Here is a 26,788-nt window from a genome sequence, read left to right on the forward strand (position 1 = left end):
GTCTTCTCCAGTAAAAGGACAGGGAGGTGACTTGGAATGCTTTATACCTACAAATTGCACAATATTGGCAATTTACCTACTGATCCTCTGCTCTGTTGCAAGACTTGACTGAGGTCACAACGTTAGAACAACATTATAACATTACTGTCAAAATGTGGGCATCAGTGTAGCAGGAAATAGCTATATTTTTGTTTGTCCTTCTGTACAAGGCATGAATCACAATGTAATAATGACATGTGACTGATCTCTTAAGGTATTGCTCATGGCATCTTGGGGGAACAGGACATTCTGTAATAGTTAATTTTGTTGAATATTACTCCAGATAAAATATCAGTCTTTCATCAATGTTCGTGCAGTCCTCTATCTCTTATTGAATGGTTGAGCAGGTTCAAAAGATGTGTTTCTATTTCTTATCTTCAAAATATCAAGTCAATCTTGGCACCTGGTAGACCAATCAATTCAACTTCATTCCTTTACTCTATTTCTCTAGCCTTTGAATTACTATCCCTTAAATACATATTAAATTTACTTTTGAAAGCAATGATTGACCCCCTTATCCTCTCCTTGCAGGTGGTATGTACCAGATCCAAATTATAACTGATCTCTGCATTAAAAGTGTTTTTTTTTTCCATTATATCCTTTACCCATCAGCTTTAATACATCCTCCAGTCCTGAAACCATCTGGTAATGGAAACCAGCAAGTATTTTCCTCACATGTGTTTTTCCCCTTGTGGTGCGCCTGACAATTTTTATCTTGCTGAACGATTAATTTGGAGCAGTTTCGAAGACAATGCTTTGCCGGGAGCCCACATGTTTATTTTAACTGTTAGAGAATTTCTTTGCAGGATGTGCGCCAGAGATCCAAATTACAGGGCTCATTCACACAGGATGGTGTCATGTGCATTATAGAATTAGTGATATGTGAGACACAAGTGACAAATTTGGAACATTTTCCTCACATTTATTTGTCAGTAATCATTTCCTTGTTCCCTACCAAGGATTGATGGTCATTTGTATTTTTTAAGATTTTATGAAGAAGCTTCCTTGGTGAATCTCTAATTATTCTGATATTTCAATTTCTAATATGTAATTTTACACTCAATTCAAGGTGAGTTCAGCTGCCTCAGCACTTCAGATTCTGCGTAATTTTGTCTGTTGTGTGGCAGCAAGTGTACAAATTCCCGGTGGTGAATCACAATGTGCCTGATTCAATAAAAAATACATGTCTGAATGTGGCCTATGAACAGAAGTAGAACAATTATAGTTAGCTCTGCTCAAACTCTTAATGGCAAGAAATGGCTTATGTTCCCTTAGTCACAATTTCACGGGACATTCTATCTTTCAAAAGATTTTCTGCTGGTGTTCTGAATGAACTTGTTCACAGATATGCCCATAATGGAGCACCTTCAGAGCAGATACAGTAGGGTAACAGGTCTCCAGCATGTCATCTGAAACTTTGATGAACTTCTGTAGATGTGTAGTGAAGAGTATGTTGACTGGTTGCATCATGACATTAGTATGGTAATACTAATGCTCCTGAACGGTAGAGCCTACAAAAGTAGTGGATACAACCCAGGGTACACGAGTATCAGGACCCATACCACCAGGTACAGAAGTAGTTATTATTTCTCAACAATAACGCTCTTGAACCAGAGGGGATAACTTCACCCCCCCCATTACAGAATTGTTTTCACAACCTATGGAGTCACTTTCAAAGTCTCTTCATCTCATGCTCTCACAACTTATTGTTTATTTATCATTTTTTTGTATTTGCACAGTTTATTGTTTCTTGCACATTGGTCGTTTGTCCGTCTTCATCGGTTCTATTGTGTTTCTTGTATCTACTGTGAATGCCTGTAAGAAAATGAATCTCGAGGTTGCGTATGGTGACATATATGTACATTGATAATAAATTTACTTTGAACTTTGAGGTGTCTGGTTGGATTCCAGGAGGGCAGCAGGATCTTTCGTACACTTCCCAGCTCTCAGACTTGGAAATCTGCCCACTGAATGTGAGTCAGATTGATCTGGGACAAGGACAGGCTCTGATTGTTTGGGATACAAACATTTTACTTAAAAAGTAAGGTTGGTGTTGGTGAGGTGAAGGCCAGGGTTTTGGGCAGATGTCATTCTTGTCTCTACAGCTGGTGGTGTTAGAAAGGGCGCTGGCTCCCACAGTGGAAGGCTGCACCCTAAACTATGCTGGGTCTATGGTGACTGACAGTGAGGTCACCTCACAATGATGCTGTGAGTATTTATTGATGTGGAACATTTGTTTTCTCTTTGCACAGAATTTGATTATTTTGTATAACTCTGATGATTTAGACCATAAGACATTGGAGCAGAATTAGGCCATTCAGCCCATCGAGTTTACTCCATCATTCCATCATGGCTTATCCCAGATCCCACTCAACTCCACACACCTCCCATATCCTTTGCTGCCCTGACTGATCAGGAAACTATCAACTTCCACCTTAAATTGTTACGAATGTGCCCCAACTCTGAGGGGCTGAAGGGTACAAAGTAGCCCCCTCCTTCTTGAGAATTGCAAGATCGCTATTAATTCGGGTCTGGGACCCAGGAAATGAGAGAGAATCCACAAGGTTTTGGAATGTGTCCTGGCCTCAGCGGAAACAAAGCCCCTGATAATGGCTATTGTCTCTTGGAGACAGAATTGTGTATTGAGTACTGTACTATTCAGTGAAGCCCCTCAGGGGATGACTAGAGTGGGCTGGTTGAGGGATTGCATCATCCCAACCTGATTGACATCTGAGACCCTGTGAGTAAGGATAAAAGAGGGTCTGGGGAACAACCCCTTTAGACGCACCAGGAGAAACACTAGAAATCCCGTGACAGCGTTTAATAGCAACAGCCGGTGGGGGGGGGGGGGGGGGGGGCTCGTGTGCGTTCTTTCCTTTTGCCTGGGATTGGTGTCCTCACCACGGAAGAATGGCTTTAGCTAAAGGAGAGGCCACAAGTGAACGGCCACCCCAACGGGACTCCCGAAGGATCAAAATCATAAAAGGAAAAGCTGGCAAGTTTCTCAAAAATCTCTGTCTCTCTCCAACCAAAGGCTGCAGCCTGAATGAACTGAGTGACTTTTATATTTCCATCGGACAATACATTATCCCCTAGACAACGATAGAGCTATTTCTTATTGATTATTATTATACCCGCACTTTTAGATTTAGTATTGACAACGTATATTATCTGTATGGTTGCATTGATATTATTTTTGTGTATTTTTACTAATAAATACTGTTAAAAATAGTACCATCAGACTTCAACGGACCTCTCTATCTTTGCTGGTAAGTGACCCAGTTATGGGGTTCGTAACAAAATATACTCACTGACTTGGCCTCCACTGCAGTCTGTGGCAGAGCATTCCACAGATTCTCTACTCTCTGGCTAAAAAAATTCCTTCTTACACACAAAATGCTGGTGGAACACAGCAGGACAGGCAGCATCTATAGGGACAAGGGTTGTCGACGTTTCGGGCCGAGACCCTTCGTCAGGGTTAGTCCTGACGAAGGGTCTCGGCCTGAAACGTCGACAGCCCTTGTCCCTATAGATGCTGCCTGGCCTGCTGTGTTCCACCAGCATTTTGTGTGTGTTGTTGTTTGAATTTCCAGCATCTGCAGATTTCCTCGTGTTTGCTCTTTAAATTCCTCCTTACCTTTGTTTTAAAAGGTCACCCCTCAATTTTGAGGCTGTGCCCTCTAGTTCAGGATACCCCCACCATTGGAAACATCCTTTTCACATCCACCCTGTCTAGTCCTTTCATTTGGTAAGTTTCATTGAGATCCTCCCACATTATTCCAAATTCCAGTGAGTACAGGCCTAAAGCTGTCAAATGCTCCAGACATGTTAACCCTTTCATTCCTGGAATGATCTTCTTGAACCTCCACTGGACTTTCTCCAATGACAACACTTTCTGAGATATGGGACCCATAACTGTTGACAATACCCCAAGTGCAGCCTGACTAAGCCTCAGCATTATCTCCTTGCTTTTATATTCCATTCCCCTTGAAAGAAATACCAACATTGCATTTGCCTTTTTACCACGGACTCAACCTTCTGGGAGTCTTGCATGAGGACTCTCAAATCCCTCTACACCGCTGACATTTGAACCTTCTCCCCATTTAGATAATAGTCTGCACTATTGTTCCTTTTACCAAAATACATCAATTTTTCCCAACACTGTATTCCATCTGCTCCTTTTTTGCCCATTCTTCCAATTTGTCTAAGTCCTGCTGCAATCGCGTTGCTTCCTAGCACTACCTACCTCTGCACCTAACTTTGTATCATCCGCAAACTTTGCCACAAAGCCATCAATTCCATTTATACTTAACATAGACTCATGTGATGAGACTTACACACTTCTCTAGCTGATTGGGCATAACATTACAAAACATGTACATAGTATTGAAGAGAAGTACAGGTTTTTTTGTGTATATAGAGTTTTATTGACAGATGTATGATACATACACACACATATATATGTATGTATATATTGAATACAGAATAAGAAGACTGTACAGTACAAATTTGTGTTCACAGTTTGATATGACAAAATGTCATTACTAAACTCCCATGGGACAATCAGAAATGTTGAAGAAATAGTAAAAATATCTTTAAAATTTCACATCTTTAATTATACTGACTGCATACACTATTAAATGATTTAAATAAAGTTAACAAGACTTAATATAAACCCAGAATTACTCATTTAGTCTTAACTCTTGAAATATAATCCTATGTTGTTCTATATTTTCCAGCACAATTTACTGCTTAAGCTATTAGCAATAATCTGCTGGAGTATTCAAAAGCAGGCTTGCAGAGACACTGACCAGATGAAATAATCTTAGCCATGTAACAGTGGAATGCTTAAATCTCAAGTGAAAGTACATAATGGTGAAAAGGGAGAATTATTTTTTTACAAATATGAGTAATAACAATGATTTGCAGAGAAATTTCTCTGATCCCCACAAGAATTTGATTAAAAAAAACTACAGATCCTGAAAATCTGATATGAAAGCAGAAAATACAAGAAACATTCAGTAGGTTAGGTGGCATCCGTGGAAAGAGAAATAAAAGTTAACGTTTCTGGTTGAAATCCCTTTGCTGGATGCTATTTGGCCTACTGAGTGTTTGGCATTTTCAGTAAGAATTTATAATATTCTTTTGAAAATCAGAAGTCTTTTTCTAACAGAGTTAGCTTTTTTCTCTCACCAGCTTTACCTTCTGTTGCAGTCATCTGCACCAGTTGGCAATTTGGAGTAGGTGGAGAAATTTGAGGGCCTGTGAGGAAGAGGGCAGTATGAATAGGATTCAATGACTGCTGCAATGATGGTGAATTGCTTTCCCCACTATTCTAGTTGCCCATTGACGTTGGTAAAATCCATCCAATTTGATTGGGAGGGAGGGACATAATTAAGCCACCTTCTGTTTTGAATTCTTCACCCATGAATTATTTTGCTAATGATTAACTTTTTCTTGAATTCCTTTGAAACAAAAGGAGCAACTATTTTTAAAAAAATCAGTTTTCATGCAGAGATGAATTAATTTTCAGCATTCCCCTCATCCAGAAAAATAATGTTAAATTCATGGATCAGTGGAACTACTATTGAAAAATTAATTTAATTTCTAGTTAACCAAACAAATACTGCTGTACAACAGAAACAGTGCCTGAGTGCCACTATTAAAAGCTATTACATATTAAAATTAAGGAATATTTTTCTGAAAAGTGTAGGATTGACAGCTACATACATTGCTTAATATCATCACTGTACACAGTAGAAACCTGATTAACTCTTCACCTTACTCATGCTTGGATTGGTTCAGATCTCTTTTTATAATTGTCTCTCTATATGATTATGAAAATAAAAAAGAAAACCATATTTGTTACCACCTTGACTTTTCATTTCATCTGTTCAGGATCACTTTTATACCATCACAATAAGCTTCTCTAACTATTATCCCAAAACCAAATTCTAAACCAAAATGTATGTTCCCCTCAAAAAATAATAAAAATTCACATTTTAGATGTCTAAGATGAGAAGAATAGATTCAAACTGTGTATGCATCCAAATCCTCCTTCCCATCTCAGTATATGACACAGCACATTATGTGCACTTCGTAGTCTTTTAAAACTCTTTCTGCTTTATTATTTATTTTTTACTTTTAAAGCAGAGAGGCAATTTATTTTTACATCTCCTCTCCAAAAAATACTCCCAGATTATTATTCATGTTGTGAACATTACCTGATTACACCCATTTTCAAGTGCAATTTATTTTAAATTCTTCAACATATCACCCACACGGTTTCCTTACAGGAAATAGGTCACTCTTTAATATGAAACATAGAATATGTATGACTACTGTCCATAAGGCAGGCCAGCTGCCACAAGGTGTTGTGCTCACATTTTTCAATTTTTAGCAATATTTTACCAAGTTATATGTGAACTACTGGTTTCTACTATTCTTGTCCTATTGCACAGAATGTAACATCTTGTGCCCCCGAAGCAGAGCGTTACCTGTAATTCTATTCCAGACAGACATTCCTATCAGCAATGACCTACTCTCAATCTACTGCTTTGATCATCTAAACGTTTACTTCTTCTCCGCATCCACATGTTGGTTGAAATTATAAACACTATAGAGAGGGTAAAAATTCACCTCTGGTCACTTGCACTAACACAGATTTTAATCCAAAGGCACTATTATATTAGTGAAAACAACTAAAGATGAATATTGATCCCCTTGGATCTGATTTTCTATGTGGTGAAGTACTGATCTTCCCTGTAGAAAGCTTAACCTTACCAAGATGATAAATTAAAAACCCAGTTTTCAACCAAAATGAAGTGAGAGAAAAAGAAACTAATCTAGCTCCAGTTCTGTCCCTGAACTGATTGGCTTGCTGTTGGGTTGCAGTCCACGGATCTAGATACCTCTATACTCTCCCTGAGTTATTTAATGATCGGTTAATGTTCACCTGCGACCATAGGATAGTGCAGGCCCACTTAATCATTGACAACTTCACAGCCATGTCCTTCCCTGAGAGCCACACGTACATCTGCTTTATTGCAGCAAGTTATTGATTTTGATTGCCAAAAGGAAGTCCTGCAACTTTTATTTTTTTCAGAGACAGATTGTAGAATCTCCAGTGTTATCAGGAGCATCTGGGTTGGGATTAACTAACTCTGTACAAATTGGAAACTGACTTATTTACCTTCTTTTCTGGATTCAGTCAGTGCTTTAAACAACATTGGAGGCCTGTATAAATGAATCCATTTCAAATTGCAAGAATATAATCTATGGAATATGGTAGATTGAATTGCATTAAATTGATTTAAATACATATTCCAATCTGCTGCAGGAGTCACAATGCATATCTTACAGGAAATGTTTTCTCAAATCATGAAGGTGAACTGAAACCTAGCATGCTGATGACTACTTATTTTCAGTCTCTAAGTATAGGGAAATAATTCAAGATGTGTATTTTAAAAGCTATGATTTATGGCTGAGGATGTTAGCAATGTGTGGCTTACAAACATATTTTCACAGGTAATTGAAACTTATCTTAATATAAGTCATAATGGTTTATCATTGTGTGTCCTGCTCATTTAAAAGTTTAAATGAAAAATATGCCAGTCAATGTATTGGAAATGTTAGTAGTGATTAAATTTGATAAGCCATTCCAATTCAGCTAAAATTCTCTTCTCAAAATATGGAAGTAACAAGAAAAAATTGGATTTTAATACACTCCATTTTGAAATGTTTTAGTGACTGTAACAGTAATGTTACACAGACCTGTCCTAGTGGTATGTAGAAAAATTAGTTTTGCCATTTATATGCTCAGAGTATTCAATTTGTTGACTGGCTACAATGAGAGCTCATAAAACTTTAACAACTGCAAGCAATGGTCCAATAGTAAAGAAACTTAACAAAGAGTTAACTAATTGATGTTGTTTGAAAAGCTTAATATCATTACCCCAATACCTTAAAATAATTAAGCAAGATATTACACATGTTGCAGTCAATGCCTTATTGGCAGATTGTATTTTCTTGCACTGATTTTCACAATTTTTCTTTTCAACAAATATACCTAATTTCTTTAGGATGTTCTGGGTTACGGTTTACAGGAATAGACCAAATGCTGTATTTGGTTAATGCATTATGAAACCAGCAGTACATTCCACTGACCATAGGAATATGTCAGGAATAGCTGTACAATTAAAGATGTGTTATGCTGTTAGAATAACTAATAATAAGAACTAAAATCTTTGAGACATATATTGAAACAACCTCCTTTCTCACTCAGGTGACTAAATAAGAGTTGTGCTTGCTGATGTAAATCGATGTTTTGCCATTGTTCACAATTAGGTCAATATTGTTAAATTCAGTATGTGATTGCAAGACTTTTTGAACTATCTGAGTTATAAGGAAGAAAATTTTGGCAAATCAGTGTAAAATTTACTGGAAGTTTTACAAGTGACTGGTAGAGATTGAACATCTGGATTTTTTTTGTTATTTTTATCAATTTGTTCTATGAACTTCTTTTTCATTTGTGTTTACTCACTTTCTTATGTTGGTGAAAAGAAATCTGAAAAGTAAAAATATGTGATCCAATCAACAATGAAAAGGTAGGCTATATAGAGGAGCATTACTATGTTCCTGAACCACTTGCTTATAACCTCAGGTGCAAAGGATTGACTTTTTTTCTTCTTCTTCCTTTATGAAATTTCAGAATCATTGTTGAAAGTCTTGAGAAAATGGTAATTGTGCCTTCTGATGGATGAAATTTCTGATAGCTTCACATGTGGGCCAATATGAAGAGAAGTTATTGCTGACGTATCTTTGGTGCTTAACTTCGTGAACTGGCTTGAGTTGATACTGAAATACAAATTTAACCACTGAAGGGAGTTCACCTTCAACAAAAATACTGAAGAAATGTCACTGGATATTTGGCTACATGGCAATAAAGGTCATAGTGAGCAGATTTCCTCCAATGGAGACAAAAGAGATTTCTGCAGATGCTGGAAATTTTGAGCAACACACACAAAATACTGGAGGAACTCCGATTGTATCTTGAGGTCTTTTCTTCTTTCACAGTTGTTAGGGCTTGAATTTTATGAAGTCCTCCACCCTCACAGTAAAAATATCATAATTCGAAGCACAAACCAATCTCTGCACAATAAAGAGATAGCACTGACAATGTTTTTTGACAATGTAATCCGTTTTAGATAGGATGTAGTTTTGGTGAAGGATATAGCAAAGAGCAGCATTCTATGGTGATGAAAGAATCTCTCTGGCAAGAACATTAAGGCCTATTAATCAGAAGAAACTCTGACAATTTCAATGAACCGATGAGACGATAAAGTGGGGAATGTTACGCACTAATATAAAGTCATCCTTATTGTTAACCATGACTCCTGCACATAGCAAATGAGTTCTGTTTGTGTTTCAGGTGCTGAGAACATGGAAGAGTTCATCTGTTGAAGGATTCAGCCCAGCTGAATCTTGGTTAAGAAAAATTATGTGAATAGTTTGCATCTGATCTGGATTACGCTGTGAACAGTGAGAGACTCAGACCAGCATGTGACGCTTTCTGTGCAGGGCAAGGTGGTCTGAACGAGAGAAGCTGCGGTCACAGTCAGGGCACTGGAAAGGTTTGATGCCGGTGTGCTTCCGGTAATGCCTGGTCAACTCATCCGAGCGGGCAAACTTCCACGTGCATCCTTCCCAAGTACACTTGTAGGGTTTCTCACCTTCAGGAACAAGGAAAAAATGTAAGTTCAGTCATAACACAGCATTTGAAGTCTAATTAAATTGTGGACATAATTTAATTTGAAGTGTTTAAACTGTGGACAAAATGGAAGTAATGCCAGATCTACAAAACAATGTAAATGTGAATTAAGATAGTCTTTGACCCTGCAGTAATTTGGTTTAAGGATTATTCACAATTTCAGCTGATCCATTAAAACCCTGCAAACTCAGTAATACTTTAAACGATTGAAAATGTTTCTTGAAACCTGATACATTTGCAAAACAATGGATTGAACCCACTTATAGCTGAGTGAATTAACTGGCATTGCCATCAATCTGTTAGAATGTATCCTTTCACTTGGATCTATGACTGTAGAGCTTGATTTTAAAGTTCATTAAAATTAATTTGTTCTCGACTGGTGTTAGTATGTTCCAGGCAAACCAAGAAACCTTGCTAATAAATAATAAAATGGCATGCTAATGGAAAATGGTGATAGATACAGAATAAACATTGTAATAAATTCAAAGAATGTAGGAAGTGGAACAAAATTTAATTCACTCACTTTAATTCAGAATGGGTCTCTTTTAAAATACCCTGACACAAAGCATACTAAAGTTTTGATTATGATAGTCCTTCTTATTATTACCTGTGTGTGTCCGCCTATGTGCCTTGAGGTGTGAACTCTTTGTGTATACTTTATTACATCCCTCAAAGTCACATCTGTGTATACGACGTTTCCTTTGAGTATCTGGTGACTCAATAGGATGTGGTCTTCCAGCAGTATGTACGATAACTGAAGGAGTATGACTCCTGAAAAGAGAGAGAAATTTTGCATCACTTTTCAACTAATCACCTAACAGTAGATTATACACACAATGACAAAACTAATCATTTATTTCCCCCTGCATCTTTTAGAAGGTCAAAACATGAAAACTCTAGAATGAACACTGATTTACACTTCCCTCATTACACACGATGGATAGGTATGCCGCCTGTAAAAGTTCTTTTCTTTGTAATTCACCTTAAGTTTATATTCATGGTTAGCTTCAAATTTGCATAGTTGTTGCCAATCATGTTATATTTTTAGTCACTTCATCTTGCACAATACAAATCACATTTCTCTCTCGTTATAGTTCAGCATTTAGTTGATATGTGCAAAAGATTTGTTGGTGAGATATGATGAATAATGAAGATGCTTTTGATAACAAATTTTAAAAAAGTAATAATTTTTGCGAAGCACAATAATTTTGAAAAGCTTGAAGAAATATAATATTGTGATTACTCTTTTTTGAGATCTCCTGAGACCAAAGACTTTCGGTTAATCATTTCCCAGCAAGAATATGAACAAAATCATGTCCGTTTAGAACAGTATGCACCTATAAAAAGTAACATTGGTTGGAATGAGCTGACCATTCCTGATTAGTTAGGAGCATCCGGATTGGCATCATTCTTCTTACAAAATGTACAGGAAACCCTCAAAATATGTTTCCCCACAGGAGCTTCTGAAGAAAATGGACGACTTTTAAGAAGTGGGAGGTGGCCATATGCCTGATTATATGCATTCCTGACAGAGCAATCCCATCAGGCCCCTCAGTCCCATTTCCCTTAATCTAGCCCTGTCAACCCCTCCGCTGGAACACTACCTTCTTCTTCCCTGCAACCCTATAACGGTGTATAGGGAACGCTATCATATTTTAAAGGACTTCTTACGATGTCAAAACATAACATAAGAAATAGGAGCAGGATTTGGCTATCTGGCCCGTTGAGCCTGCTCCACCATGGCTGATCTGGCCACGGACTCATCTCCACCTACCTTCACATAACCCTTAATTCCCCTACTATGCAAAAATCTCTCCAACCTTGTTTTAGCTATATTTACTGAGGTAGCCTCCACTGCTTCATTGGGCAAAGAGTTCCACAGATTCACCACACTCTGGGAAAAGCAGTTCCTCCTCACCTCCATTCTAAATTTACTTCCCCTGGTTCTGGTCTCACCTACCAGTGGAAACAACTTTCCCGCCTCTAACTTATCTATCTCTTTCGTAATTTTATACGTTTCTAAAAGACCTCCTCTCATTCTTCTAGAGCCACAGAGTTGAGGGAAAGCATGGGGTAGGGAAGACAAAAGGATCTCCCGGAAGTGTAACCACACCCATCAAGCAATCCACTGCTGGGATAGTGTACTGAGCCAGGAGAGGCACTATGTCAATGCAAAAATAAGCGATGATCAGTGTGGCAGGCCAGGCAACACTTAGATTTGAAGGCAAGCAACTTTAAACAAGATGGGGTATTTGGAATGTTGCTTTGAAGGAGAAAACTATTGGCATCATTTATTGCCTTCAAGATCATAAGGGTTCCTGACAGGATAGATATGAAGAATGTTTCATCTTGTGGGAGAAATTCAGAAATAAGGGTCATGGTTTAAAATATAAGGTTGGGTATATAAGATAGGGGTGAGTTGGATTTCTTTTCCCACAATGGGCATGCATCTTCGGAATTCCGTTCCTCAAAGGATGGTGAAAGCAGATTCATAAGATAGAAGTGAATGAATTCTTTATAATCAAGAAGGAGAAATATTATTGTGGGAAGACAAGAATGGGTTTGCATTTAGACCAGCCACATCCTTATTGAATTGCAGAACAGGTTTGAAGGGCTGTTTACTTTTGCTCTTAATGCTCATGTTTGTGTTTTGGTTTGAATGTAAATCCAGGTGAGGCAGACACAAGGAGTTTGTTGTTAATTCCTTTTACTCAAGGCACCTTGAGGCACCTCATTCAGTAGAGTGGGTTTGGCACCAGGAAGCTGCAAATGTCTTTCCGCTGCATGCCAAGACAATGGCAAGACAAGCAGAGGAGACATGCAAGCTGTAGGTTTGGGTCACAGATCAAAGAGGAGGGTTTGCGACAAGGGAACTCAGTGTGAAGAGCAGGGTTGGGGCATCAGTAATTAGTTGAGGTGAAAAGCTAAATACTGAGAGTCACTGCAAAGCATCAGAGGGGATAGGTGCTACTGGGGCTTTGGGATGTCACGTGCTCAATTTCATGAAGGGATGATGAGTGTTGTTTCATTATTGTCATGAATACCAAGATAGAGTGAAAACACTTCTGTGTTAAGTGCCATCCTGGTGGATCACGGCATACATAAGTACTGAGAGTTAGTAAAAAGAAAACAACAAGCAGGAGTGTAGGAACTATAGAGAAAGTGCAATGCATGTAAACAAACAAAGTGCAAGTCGGATTGATGTGATAGATATTCACTGTTCGTGGGCATTGATTTTTTTTTACCAAGCTCACCTTTCTAAACATAGATGTGAGCTTCTGAAGATCAAAGTGTTGAGTTTAAATAATTTAAACTTCCAGCCAAATGTAATTGTTTAGCTTCTGGTCATAAGTGGGAGCCAAACTTCAGTTCTTCATGTAAATGGCAAGCAGTAATCAGTTTGAAGCTGAAAACAGCTTAGAAAACAAACACACTGTCTATAGAGCGGACACTGGTTCACAGCACCTACTCTGCTGCTGAAGAGGTACAGTATAAAACCAGCTTATTTAATTTGGCATGTTTCAAAACAGAAAGCACTGGGTAAGTTATTTAGTCCAAGGAAGCTTGCAGACCAGATGGAAAATATCACCTAATATATCAATAGCTGACCTGTTAATAAGTTAGGAAGTTCATGGAGCCAGCTTCACAGCATTGATTTTGGGAACCTGGGAACTCTATCACCAGAAGCTTTTAAATCAGTTGTGTGAAAGGATTTCTGAAAGGAATATCACGTGTGTGAAACTACTCAAGTGACAAAGAAATAGCATAAATCAAGATAGTATTTCGGGATTTTTAGGAATAATTAAGAAACACTAAGCAGCATAACAGAAACATGGGGTGAACTAGAATCCATTTCCCTGGTCTTCGATGCCTGCAATGGATGACTGGTTTGTCTGTGACTGGTATGTATTTTTAGCTTATAGGAATTATAACAGTGATTTGGAAATTCCCTGTATTTTAGAAATGGTTTGTGATTTGGAATTATTTTATAAGATAGAAATCCTCTGAGTTTTAAATGTGTTACAAGAATGTTGTTTGGATTTAAATGTGTCTCTGAATAATAAAGAACTGTATTTAAACTACTTTTGTTAGTTGGAAGCATATCTTCCTTGGTGGGGGGGGGGGGACCCATGACTCAAAGAACGGGCATCAGCAGCTAAACTCACTGTGGAGGGTAAAATGGAAAGTGAACTAGTTACAGGAAAGGTAGTTACCATATAACCTCCCTTTAGTGAGAGCACTTGTGGCTATTTATATCCATAGAGGTTAAGGTCTTTGCTTGAGTTTAGAACTACCTGGTCAGCAAACCCATTACCAATATATGGGAAGAACAAGAGTTCATCTTTAGCATATCAGAGGTCTGTTTAAGAGTCTGATGACAGTGGGTCAGAAGGTATCCCTGAGTCTGATGGCGTGTGCTTTTGAATTTTTGTATTTTCTGCCCCGCGAGAAGGGAATGGCTGCATGTGATAAATTTTCAACTCAAAGAGCACTGGACATCACAGGCTGTTCAGGAACTCCACACTTGTTTGGGAACCGCTCCCTTACATTCCCTAAAGCAGGCCTTCACACTCTGCAAAGAGTGGTCTGTGAGTGCTGATGCCATACTGAGTTTCACAACCGTGATGTCCTGATTCAAGTTGTACACTGTTGATCATCGTGCAAGTGAAATGACAAATTTTGCAATGAACCCAATCTATCCTAGATCACAGATTTTTACTGAAGAGTTTTCTAATTAATTCACATTATGTGGCATAATGAGACAGAATTTCCAGAAATTGTTACTGACAGAAGAATATACAGCAATAATGTTTTATGGGAAAAGCTTAAGCATTGGAAATACGATTAGGAATTAACAGATCAGAGATTTCCCAATCCAGTGGCCTTAAGCTGAGAAATCTCACATATCTCCATTCACTTAGATCTAGTTGTAAACATTTTTCCCACTCATTTGCCAATATCTAATAATTTAGAAATACATTCAAGTAAATTTACTTTAATGTCATTCTAACAGAGAAACATGTATCTGCTCATTGAGCAGGTTCTAGGTGGCTTAAATTTGTCCAATCATCATAAATATGGGGGAGGGTAGGACACATATTTTCTAAAGTATTAACAGCACATAAAGAATCTTGTTAATACTGAAATACAAGAAAATATTGTATCAAATGGCTCACAGACGTGTTCCACAAACTACAATGAGAAAAATGAGCACAAACTAAGTGAGGGCAATAACACAAAGAGCTACCTCAACATTCACTCTCTGAAGAATGGGGTTCAACCAGTTAGACAAGCCACAATATGGCATTGAAAAATCATTGCAAATCATAAAATTTACCAACAAATGTTCTTTGCATGAATTTTCTGATTGTATTTCTAAACATTTTGAGTGACATATTTCAGCAGAGTTGTTCTTCAACTATGTCATTTATGTCCTAAGAGACAATAACTCATCCTGATGAAAATACTTTGTCTTTGTTTCTGTTACAAGTGTGTCAAGAATGTAATGAATTTGATATTATAGAACAAAGAACAAAGAACAATACAGCACAGTACAGGCCATTCGGCCCACAATGTTGTGCAGACCCTTAAACCCTGCCTCCCATATAACCCCCCACCTTAAATTCCTCCATATACCTGTCTAGTAGTCTCTTAAACTTCACTAGTGTATCTGCCTCCACTACTGACTCAGGCAGTGCATTCCACGTACCAACCACTCTCTGAGTAAAAAACCTTCCTCCAATATCCCCCTTGAACTTTCCTCCCCTTACCTTAAAGCCATGTCCTCTTGTACTGAGCAGTGGTGCCCTGGGGAAGAGGCACTGGCTGTCCACTCTGTCTATTCCGCTTAATATTTTGTACACCTCTATCATGTCTCCTCTCATCCTCTTTCTCTCCAGTGAGTAAAGTCCTAGCTCCCTTAATCTCTGAACATAATGCATACTCTCTAAACCAGACAGCATCCTGGTAAATCTCCTCTGTACCCTTTCCAGTGCTTCCACATCCTTCCTATAGTGAGGTGACCAGAACTGGACACAGTACTCCAAGTGTGGCTTAACCAGAGTTTTATATAGCTGCATCATTACCCCGCGACTCTTAAACTCTATCCCTCGACTAATGAAAGCTAACACTCCATAAGCTTTCTTAACTACTCTATCTACCTGTGAGGCAACTTTCAGGGATCTGTGGACATGTACCCCCAGATCCCTCTGCTCCTCCACACTCCTGCCATTTACTTTGTACTCTGCCTTGGAGTTTGTCCTTCCAAAGTGTACCACCTCACACTTCTCCGGGTTGAACTCCATCCGCCACTTCTCAGCCCACTTCTGCATCCTATCAATGTCTCTCTGCAATCTTCGACAATCCTCTACACTATCCACAACACCACCAATCTTTGTGTCATCTGCAAACTTGCCAATCCACCCTTCTACCCCCACATCAGGTTGTTAATAAAAATCACGAAAAGTAGAGGTCCCAGAACCGATCCTTGTGGGACACCACTAGTCACAATCCTCCAATCCGAATGTACTCCCTCCACCATGACCCTCTGCTTTCTGTAGGCAAGCCAATTCTGAATCCACCTGGCCAATCTTTCCTGGATCCCATGCCTTCTGACTTTCTGAATAAGCCTACCGGGTGGAACCTTGTCAAATCCCTTACTAAAATCCATGTAGATCACATCCACTGCACTACCCTCATTTATATGCTGGTCACCTCCTCAAAGAACTCTATCAGGCTTATCAGACACGATCTTCCCTTCACAAAGCTGACAGTATCACAGCACTACAAACTTTCTACTTCAAATACTGGAAGTGTAATTGTAGAACCATTGAAAAAATGTAGCTTATCGGTAACAGTAACAGCTTATCTGCCTTCTGTTGTTGTTTTCCCTTGTGCTACCTTAATGCAGCGTTGTGGTAAAATGATCTGTATGGATGGCACACCAAAGCTTTTCACTTTACTTCGGTACTTGTGACAATAAGAAGCCAATTTACCAATTTAATCAGTCCTATTTAAATGGGAAAGAACTGTTCTTGCCACATGACAATGAACAGTTTATTTCCAAAGAACAATAAGCCACTGAGAAACTGTTTAATGCAAAGTTGCAGAGTTCTGTGTTAGAATTTGTGACTGTTGACTATTTCCTAGATGAAACATAAAATGCTCGATATACTCAGTGGACCAGAGAACATTTATGGCGATAATGACGAAACTGCAGATACGATCGGTCAGAAATAAAACCCAAAAATGCAAGAAGCGCTCAACACCCAAGACAGTTTCTGTGGAAAAACAGAGATAACTAACCTTCCACTTCATCCGAACCTTCATCCGAACAACCATCAAAATCTTAAGTCTGTTTTCTCTTTCAACAGAAGTTGTGTGTTGAGCACTTACTATATTTTTGTTTTTATTTCAGACTTATCGCATCTGCAGTTTTGCATTTAGTTTTGAGTTGACTTTTTTCAGAAACTTTCAGCAAAGATACTTTATAGTTACTACTAGGAATATACTTTCACCCTGTTAACTGTGCAGAGAGGTGAAAAGTTCATACCCATGGCATCAGAAGAAGCTTATCACTAAAACCTATCTTTCACAACTCTTGACAAATGAGTGGTGCTTTTGCCTTTCCAAATTTGAGTATCACCATGACTCAAAGAGATTTTTATTGTTCTATCATCATTGTCATCATCATCAAGTGCCATGTCGTATGACACAGGTGATTGTGGTCTGGACCATGATTGTTGTTGGCGAACTTTTTCTACAGAAGTGGTTTGCCATTGCCTTTTTATGACCAGTGTCTTTACAAGACGGGTGACCCCAGCCATTACCCGTACTCTTCAGAGATTGTCTGCCCGGCGTCAGTGGTCGCATAAACAGGACTTGTGAGATGCAGGTGGGGCTAAACTTGCACTGCACCTTGCCTAGTGGTGACCTGCAGGCTAATGGAGAGAAGGAGTGCCTTACATTTCCTTTGGTGGAGACACATCAACACAGCACCACCCAAATTGTTCCCAAACCACTGTTATAAATGCCTTTCTGAAATATTGTGCTTTCTAAACGAATAACTATAGCAGTTCTATATTACATTTATTTTCAGCATTATTTTACACAAAAAAACTTCCAGACATTTATTGTAATATTGTGTGACAATATTTGAGGGACATTCCCCTTTTGAGCATTCCACTCTGTAGGACTGACCTCATTGAGTGAAAATTTTTGTCCATTATGTTTCGATATTGGCAGGGCAATGTATTTTTTCCCATAAAATATATAAAATCTTCCCTCATTTCCTCAACTGTCTTTAAAAGTTCAGAACTCTGGATTTTTACTGTAGGAGCCCCCCTCCGATCTGCTATTAAACATTTCCTGTTGTTTTGATACAGCCTGTAGGGTGTGGCTTCTCTCGAAAATTGATGTCAACACCTAAAAGTAGTTTCAACTGTGGGCCCCACCCACAGGATGTCTGCTGCAGAGTCACCACTTCATAAGCAGATTTCCAAAGGCTTCGTTTGTTTATCCAGTCTAAAGCAAATAGGTGTTTAATTAGAAGGTGATCTGAAATTCACTTATCTGCTGAAAAGCTGCTGTGAGATTTTATGAGTGGGGTCTTTTAATAATGACCATGTTGCTAAAATTAACGTGGAAAGAAACTACAAATTTTTAAGTATGACCAATCACAGAGCTAATTAACAGCACTTTACCATCAATTAACATGTAAAGTTGCTGATTTATTCCAACCTTTATTTCGAGTAGGCTACACAAATGGAATGTTGGAAGAACTCAGCAGGCCAGGTAGCATCTATGGAAAAGAGTAAACAGTTGATGTTTAGGGTCAAGAGTCCTGAAGAACGGTCTTAGCCCGAAGCATCAACTTAGCTCGACTGTTTCCTCTTTTCCATAGATGCTGCCTGACCTGCTGAGTTCCTTCAGCATTTTGTGTGTGTTGCTTGGATTTCCAGCGTCTGCAGAATTTCTCTTTACTTAGACTAATTCTTTACAAAATATTGATGCTGAAACAAGATTATGCATGTTTAATTGCTGAGGGTGGGTGTGTATTTTAGACTACATGGTAACTCTTAAAAATAGCTGAGAAAGTGCCGAGCACAATATGAATGCTTCTTTTCGAGCAGAAACAAGTCACCATTAAAAAACAATATTAATGTGTAGGACATAAATCTAATGGTGACTATAGTATAACAGATGCAATACTTTCTTACTCTACAAGGAGACCTGAAGAGAGTTGGTTTTTGCATTTCAGTTTGAGATTCCTTTATCCTGGGAAGGGTTTTTGATCAGAACTCTGTCCTCTTTCTACAGATGCTGCCTGATAAGTGATTTCATTTCAGACAGCCAGCATCTGCAGTTTTTAAAACTTTAATTCATAGGGTGTCAGTGTCTAATCTTCTCTACTTCTGTTTTAAACAATGAACCTACCAAAAACTCTATCCCAGCCCATGTTCTGTATTCATTGACCCACCTTGTCTCCCAATCTACCAGCACTTCAGTTCTTCAATACTTATTCTTGTTTTCAAATCCCCTCTTTCACTCAAATAACTCCTTGAGATCTCTGCCTTCCCTTGAGTCAGTAACTTTGCCTCTATTTGAGACCCTTCCTCGGGACTGAAAACCAGTATAAAAAGGGAAGAGCAACAGGGTGGAGCAGGAGCTGGCAGGTGATGGGCCTTTTTAATTGTTTTTAACTGACAGCACAATAGTGAGGGACCGGGCCTAAATGTGTAACCGACAGGAAGAGGGAGGATTTCACTTCTGTTAAAGACTTTGCGGAATTATTGGGCCTTGAGCAAAGAGTGGCCTGCTGGGGGAGTGCAGCAGGTCAGGCAGCTGGACGAAAATGGAAGCACTTCCAGTGCTTTGCGCTGAGAATCTTTATTGGAACCGAAAGAGCAGAGGGGGAGATCGCTAGTTAAAAAGCGGAACCATGGAGCAGGAGTTGGCAAGCGATAGTTTAATCCAGGTGAAGTTAGGTTAATTGGCAAATGGGATCAGGTGGGGGAAGAAAGGGCAGAGATAGCAACAGGGGTTGGGAGACAACAGTTGGCTGCAGGTTATGGAATCTGATCAAGGAATATGAGAATGTAACAACTTGCATTTTGAGAATTGCTGATCAGATTTTATCCAAGCAGTCTTACTTATCTCTAAATTAATAACTTACAGGTTCCACACCAAGGATTTTGGCTTGCAAGTCCAGTATCAACACCCAGGTTCTATAACAATATTAATAACTTTGGGGAAAATTGTGGGGGTGGAGAGAGTTAAATATCACTGACTAGCCCTTAAAGGGTATTTAACTACTAAGCAAAATATAAGCATATTAGCAGAGGTAATCAGAGCTGTTTTAAAACCCAAAACAGCTGATATTAGACTATAACAATTCCACTCAGCAACGTGTATGCATTGTTGGATTACAGAAATAAATACAGACCTGCTTTATTAGTTTACGCGGCACTCAAGAAGCTGATGCACAAAATGTTCATAAACACCTCAGGATGGAAGCTTGTGTTTTTTTTGTAGTTTTCTAATCTAACCCAAAGCAGTGTCTGGGAACTACAATTAACTAACCTCCCGGTTCTGGGTTGGGTGGGGTGGTGTTAGTGGTCTTGAGATTGTTACTTGCTAATTACCCACATGTGTCAATGAGGAAAGGATGAAGCCCAGTGAAGATATTATTTATACTAAATAAACTCAGTACTCGTTCCATCTCATGAATGGAAAATAGCAATGGACAGGAATATATTGGCTAAAACGTAGCTCAGAAGGGCGCTGGTGTCTTTGGACAAAAGAGGAGAGAATTTATCACCAGAAGAAGAATATTTTAGTATCTATTTAATTTTCTACTGAACTGAAGGTTGTGAACTGCAGCTTGATACTCTACCACAGTGTAATATCTACATAGCAGTGTGATATTTCTCTGCACTATATCGACTTACAAAGCATCAACATAACATTCACATATTCCATAATTTATCATTTAAGCCTGACATACTCCATTAAATGTTTGGGGTGTCCAGGGAGGGGTGGCACCTCTGGTGAAGGGGCTTGCTGTGTCCATTCTGGGGCAGTGGACACTCCACTATCCCACGTGGCTCCAAGTCGCTTTTTTACATGCAGCCCGAGTACGCTGCTTCAACAGGCCGGCTAAAACAGGTGAGATCTACAGTGAGAGCCAATGGCCAGGAAGGCAGCAATGCAACACTCTGTGGAGAGTGAAGAGCGCGACAAGCCTCAGAAGATGTCATGGTCATCTATTGCAACCAATAGGTGACCTCAGTTTGTGACGCTTGTTGCAACACTGGCCCAGGACGTCTAAGGTCAAGAGAGTGGAACTGCCTTAGTGCAATGGCTTTTCCACATTAAAAATTCTCCTGCACAGATTCCCTGTCATTGTTGGACAGAATGGGCAACTACCACTCCACTAAATAATGAAACCATAACTGGTTGTCTAATGAGCTGTCAGGATTCACCAATTCTGACATAAGTGTTTCAATCATGAACCTGGAGCTCTCAATGACTTGACATTCTCTCCATTAGGCAGTCCATTGGGACTAAAGATAAATTGTTTCCATTTCAGTTCCTTGATGAGGCCAATGTGGCACCCACAGAGGTGGTGAAGTGAGTGTGAGTGTGAGCCTGAAGGTGTGAGTGAGTGAATAGTCGCAAGGAGGTTCACTACTTCCATTATTTTCACTAGGCGTCTGTGTGCTTCCGGAAAAAAATGCCTAATATTCATCGCCGGCAAACTCTTGGGAATAGGTATTCATAATCCCTCGAATGGGGAGAAAAATGGTATGTGACCAAAGCAGGAGGAAATGCTTTAAATTAAAATATTACAGAGTATCTTTACATCCTTCAAAAGAGCCATGAACGTCAGGGTGTGAATAGAGAGCAAACAGGCAAGTTATTTCCATGTGATACAGGACAGAGAGAAAAAATATCAGCATTTCCCTAACTTTAGACTCTTCAAAAACGAACACAAAATTATAAAGCAAAACCTAACAAATAGTTTTGAAACTGTAGTTGAGAAATAACAAAGGAAATCTCATAGCGTCTGTCTGAAATTTCACTTCCTGTTACTTTAAAATAGGTTATGTTTTAGCCCTTTTCATATCTCCAACAGGCCAATAGATTATAACAGCAATGTGTTTATAATACAGAAATTGTGCTCCAAATGCCAGTTTAAAAAACAGTAGAAAAAGCAGACGAAGGTAATTTATTAATCTGAATTTGCATTTAAAATAAATTTAGAAATAAAAATGGTACAATTAAATTATTAGTTGTCAGAATTCTTGATTGATTTACCATTTATAACTGTAGTAGGCCTCCATTAGTCTCGATAGACCATGGATTTGCGCCTTGGAAAGTTTCCAGGGCGCAAGCCTGGGCAAGGTTTTTTTTATGGAAGACCTGCAGTTGCCCAAGCTGCAAGTCTCCCCTCTCCCACGCCACCAATGTTGTCCATGGGAAGGGCATTAGGACCCATACAGCTTGGCACTGGTGTCGTCGCAGAGCAATGTGTGGTTAAGTGCCTTGCTCACTACACTAAGTGCCTCAATTTGTAGTTTATAACTACACACTAAGGATAAAGTAAACAGATAATATGATAAATCTCAGAAACATTTCAGATGATATACAAATAAATGATGTTTTAAAAAATTCAAACAGCTTCCTAAATCCTTTGATTCTCTTGAAGAGCTGGGGTTGGCTTGCAAATAAATCACCAATAATTTTACCTGTTCAGCGATTGCTTAAATTGCTTTGCTGAAGATGATGTGGAAGAACATATGTGTCTCACTGCTTCGAAGATGGAAGTTTTTGGATCATAACATTCCAAAAACCTGAGCACAAACTGAAGTTCCCATGTAACGTGATGGATTACTCTACAGTCACAGACGCTGCCACTTGATTGAAATATTAAAGCAAGAAAGATCCTTTGGCATTACTCAAGATGGAGAAGGGGTGTAACTTCCTTTATCCCGGCCAATATTTACCTGTCAGTTAACATCACTAAAACTAAAACTGGTTACTACGGAGACAGAAGAGATTACACATGCTGCAGTCTGGGGTAAAAAATGGTGGGTGTCAGATGGAAACAGGTAAGGGAAAGATGATGGACAGAGATAGAAACGGTCAGGTGGATAAGTATTGTGGATAAAAATAGGTGGGTAAGTACTGTGGAAAAGGTGAACAAAGGCAAGGGTAATCTTGTACACAATCAGAAAAGTTCACCGATGCCTTTACTTTCTGAGGAGGCTGAAGGGAGCTGGATTACGCACATCCGTACTCACGTTATTCTACAGATGCACAGTCAAGAGCATTCGAACAAGCTGCATCACTGCATGGTACTGAAACTGGACTCTGGTGGGCAGAAATGCTCTACAACAGGTAGTCAAAATAACCCAACATATCTACCAGCACCGGTCTACCTGCCATCAAGGAGGTATAAACAGAAAGGTGCCAGGAAAGGGCCAGTGACATCATGAAGGATGTCACCCACCCTGTTCATTGACTGTTTTCCCCACTCCCATCAGGGAGAAGGCTACATTGCATCCATACCGGGACCACATGACTGGAAAAACAGGTACTTTCCCCAAGCAGTAAGGCTGATCAATACACCCACTAACCCACCACTCCACATCTTCAGCCACCACTAATTTATCATTTCCTATCATTCACCTTGTGTACAGACACTCCTGTGGCTAACATCCCTTTATGGAAATACAGTCAATGTATATAAGCTAACTTATGTATTTATATTTATTGTGCTTTATAAATTATTATTTTGTTCCTTATCTTACGTTTTTTTTGTGGTGGATCTGGAGTAACAATTGATTGTTCTTTTTTATACTTGAAATGGCATTGAACAATCTTGAATCTTCAATTTTGAGATAGAAAGATCCAGAAAAGGGAGAGAAGTGCTAAGACATTGTCCAGGTGAATTTAATGGCAGGGTGGATCTAGACAGCAAAGGTGATAAAATTGACAAGTTCTGCAGGAGTGCAGGATGTAGCACCAATGCAGTCATCAATTTAGTGAAGAAAGACTTGGGAAGGATTGCCAGAGTACGTTTGGAATAAAGACTGTTCCACATAGTCAACGAAAAAGTGTAGCTGGGGCTAATGGTTACATCCTTAATTTATAGGAAGTGAAGGAGAAGTTGTTGAGGGTAAGAACAAGCTTTTGCTAGACAAATGAGTGTGTTTATGAAGAGGAACTGGTTGGGTTTTGGAGGTTGCTATCGTACTGTGTGCAGAGGATTGCTGTGCATGAATTGGTGGTTGTATTTCCTCCATGATAATGCTGTCTGAACTTAAATAATTGGTAAAGCACCAGGAAGCCATGAAGAGGATAAAGAATAGTGTCTATAAATGTAAGCAATTCTTTTAATAAGTCAAAATCTAGGAAATGGTTTCATCACAATATTTGATTTAAAACGCTATGGTTCTACTGAATTCATACAAGAATCTTCTGAGAGTTTTTCTTACGTTGACCAATTTGCAAGGTTTTGCTATCCTTTTTGAAAGCAGTAACCTTCCTGTGGTGTAGAGACCTACTTTCATGACAGGCAAACAACTTCTGTGTTGGTGATGAGAAAGGCAGGTGGGATGGCTCTGAGAGATAATATTTTGCTGGTGAGCAACAGAATTAGGAGCAAAGGGTAGGGGAGAAAGCAGCTCCCCTTCAATCATCTCCTCATTTCACTCTCTAAAGTTACTCACTGTAGTTATTAGCCTTCGTATTTTAATGCAGCTAAATAAATGCTGAGCGGAGGTGCATACTTACTCATGCGATGTGACTGGCTGAATGGGACTGACAACTGAAGACGACACCTCGTTGATGCAGTTATCTAACAGTTCATACTCCTGCTTGTGATTTATTGCTTTCATCACCATATCTCTTTGATCATCTGAGTCGAAGATCTGAACTAGTCACAGAGAAAAAAATGAACAGTCAACACATGATAACACTTTACCTGTAAAGATCAGACTACCTTAACCTTTGAAATCAAGCTCCTCCAATCTCGCTTACTCTTATTTTCGTTTTTTTCCCAAAATCTAATGTTCAAAAATTATGGCTTTTTAATGTTATTAGAAAAAAAAATTAAATCTGTATAATAACAAAATGTTTTCCAATTCCACTGGTTTAATAAATGTAGGCTTATTATTCCGCATATATTTTAATCTTTAAATAAGCTACAGCCCAGCACCTCACTGTTGAGCAGCGAACTCCACACAGAGGTCAGGATTGGACTGAGGTCATCAGAGTTGTGAGGCAACAATATTAAATGTTGTACCACCTCTGGGACCTGTGCTATCACTTTCTGATCAGAGTCTCTGGGAAAGAAGTGTTTATGTATGCATACGCATGAATTTCTATGTATTCGATGAGAATGGACTGCTGCTCTTCACTATCAAACCTGACAGGTGAAAGGTTGATGAGCGCAGGCAATGCACGGAAGTGAATCCCAGCAAGGAGTTAATACTGTCAAGAAAAAAAAGGACGTAGACAGGAAAAGGTCAAAGATAAAAGGAAATCATATATATTAAGTGAAGAAACACCAGCTGCACAAGATATCCCAGGCTTTTGAAATGGAATAAGATGGTGAATAAATAAATGAGACAAGATGGCACAAGGTAACTGATGAAAATATTTCATGGGTCTCCATGATGCTCACCTTCAGAAACAGCTCTGATCTGAAAGCATAACAAATGTGGAAAGAAATGTGATAATGAACTACTGTACATCAGGACTCCAATGCACAATGTTAATAAGCTGTGAGTGTGGATTGCACCTCAGGTTCTTGAGCATTTGGATTTGGTTAGCAAAAAAAAAGATTGGAAGTAAAATAGTTTGGGAAAACTAACCATAATGTTGTTGGATTGTGTACAGTTCTGGTCACCGAATTATAGGAAAGATGTCAACAAAATAGAGAGAGTACAGAGGAGATTTACTAGAACGTTACCTGGGTTTCAGCACCTAAGTTACAGAGAAAGGTTGAACAAGTTAGGTCTTTATTCTTTGGAGCGTAGAAGGTTGAGGGGGGACTTGATAGAGGTATTTAAAATTATGAGGGGGATAGATAGAGTTGACGTGGATAGGCTTTTTCCATTGAGAGTAGGGGAGATTCAAACAAGAGGACATGAGTTGTGAGTTAAGGGGCAAAAGTTTAGGGGTAACACGAAGGGGAACTTCTTTACTCAGAGAGTGGTAGCTGTGTGGAACGAGCTTCCAGTAGAAGTGGTAGAGGCAGGTTTGATTTTGTCATTTAAAAAAAATTGGATAGGTATAGGGACAGGAAAGGAATGGAGGGTTATGGGCTGAGTGCAGGTTGGTGGGACTAGGTGAGAGTAAGCGTTCAGCACGGACTAGAAGGGCCGAGATGGCCTGTTTCCGTGCTGTAATTGTTATATGGTTACATGGATTGTTTAATATCTCAGATAATTAGTTCGGTACAATGTTGTGGTCTAAAGGGCCTGATTCTGTGCTGGTCTGCTCTATATTTTCGGGGGTTTACTACCGTGATGACTTCTAACTTCTGCCCTTGCAAGTTATTCTTATTTACCTCCTCTTGAATGTCTACAAAACTGCGGATGCTGCTGCCTAGGGAGATATCGGGGACCAGATATCGCACACTGCATCGGAAAACCTAATGAGGGAGAAGAAATTTAAACGTGAGCAAATACACAAACAAATCAAAGCACAGTCCACATTCTTCTTTCAATGTCCATGGGTTAGGTTTTGTGTGAGACGCTGGCAGCTCCATTTGGAAGCACCAGCAGTTCCCTGCAGGTGTCATCAAGCTGGGGATTTCAAAGCATATCCATGAGAAAGTGGAGCATTGAACATGCTATAAGGCTTTTGCGGGCGATTTCAAAACAGGTCACATATCAGAATCAAGGTGTTGCAATTCCTCACCATTCAGGATGTGGTTTTGATTTGAGAAAGGCTATGGGGGCAATACTT

General features: G+C 39.1%; 1 protein-coding gene across 8 annotated transcripts in view; it reads right to left on the reverse strand.

The window, feature by feature from the left end:
- Nucleotides 1-4,442: 4,442 nt before the first annotated feature.
- LOC140737957 (Krueppel-like factor 3) overlaps nt 4,443-26,788 on the reverse strand; it is an 83,758-nt gene continuing 61,412 nt past the window's right edge. For all 8 annotated transcript variants that reach the window (XM_073064837.1, XM_073064838.1, XM_073064840.1 and 5 more), the window contains 4 exons: nt 26,388-26,471; nt 24,608-24,749; nt 10,416-10,579; nt 4,443-9,770 (listed from right to left, as the gene is read on the reverse strand). In XM_073064837.1, the coding sequence (XP_072920938.1) occupies nt 9,589-9,770; nt 10,416-10,579; nt 24,608-24,749; nt 26,388-26,471 (572 nt within the window). In that variant the 3' untranslated portion in view covers nt 4,443-9,588. The remainder of the gene's footprint in view (nt 9,771-10,415; nt 10,580-24,607; nt 24,750-26,387; nt 26,472-26,788) is intronic.

This window comes from Hemitrygon akajei, chromosome 13 (assembly GCF_048418815.1).
Source record: "Hemitrygon akajei chromosome 13, sHemAka1.3, whole genome shotgun sequence".
NCBI lineage: Eukaryota > Metazoa > Chordata > Chondrichthyes > Myliobatiformes > Dasyatidae > Hemitrygon > Hemitrygon akajei.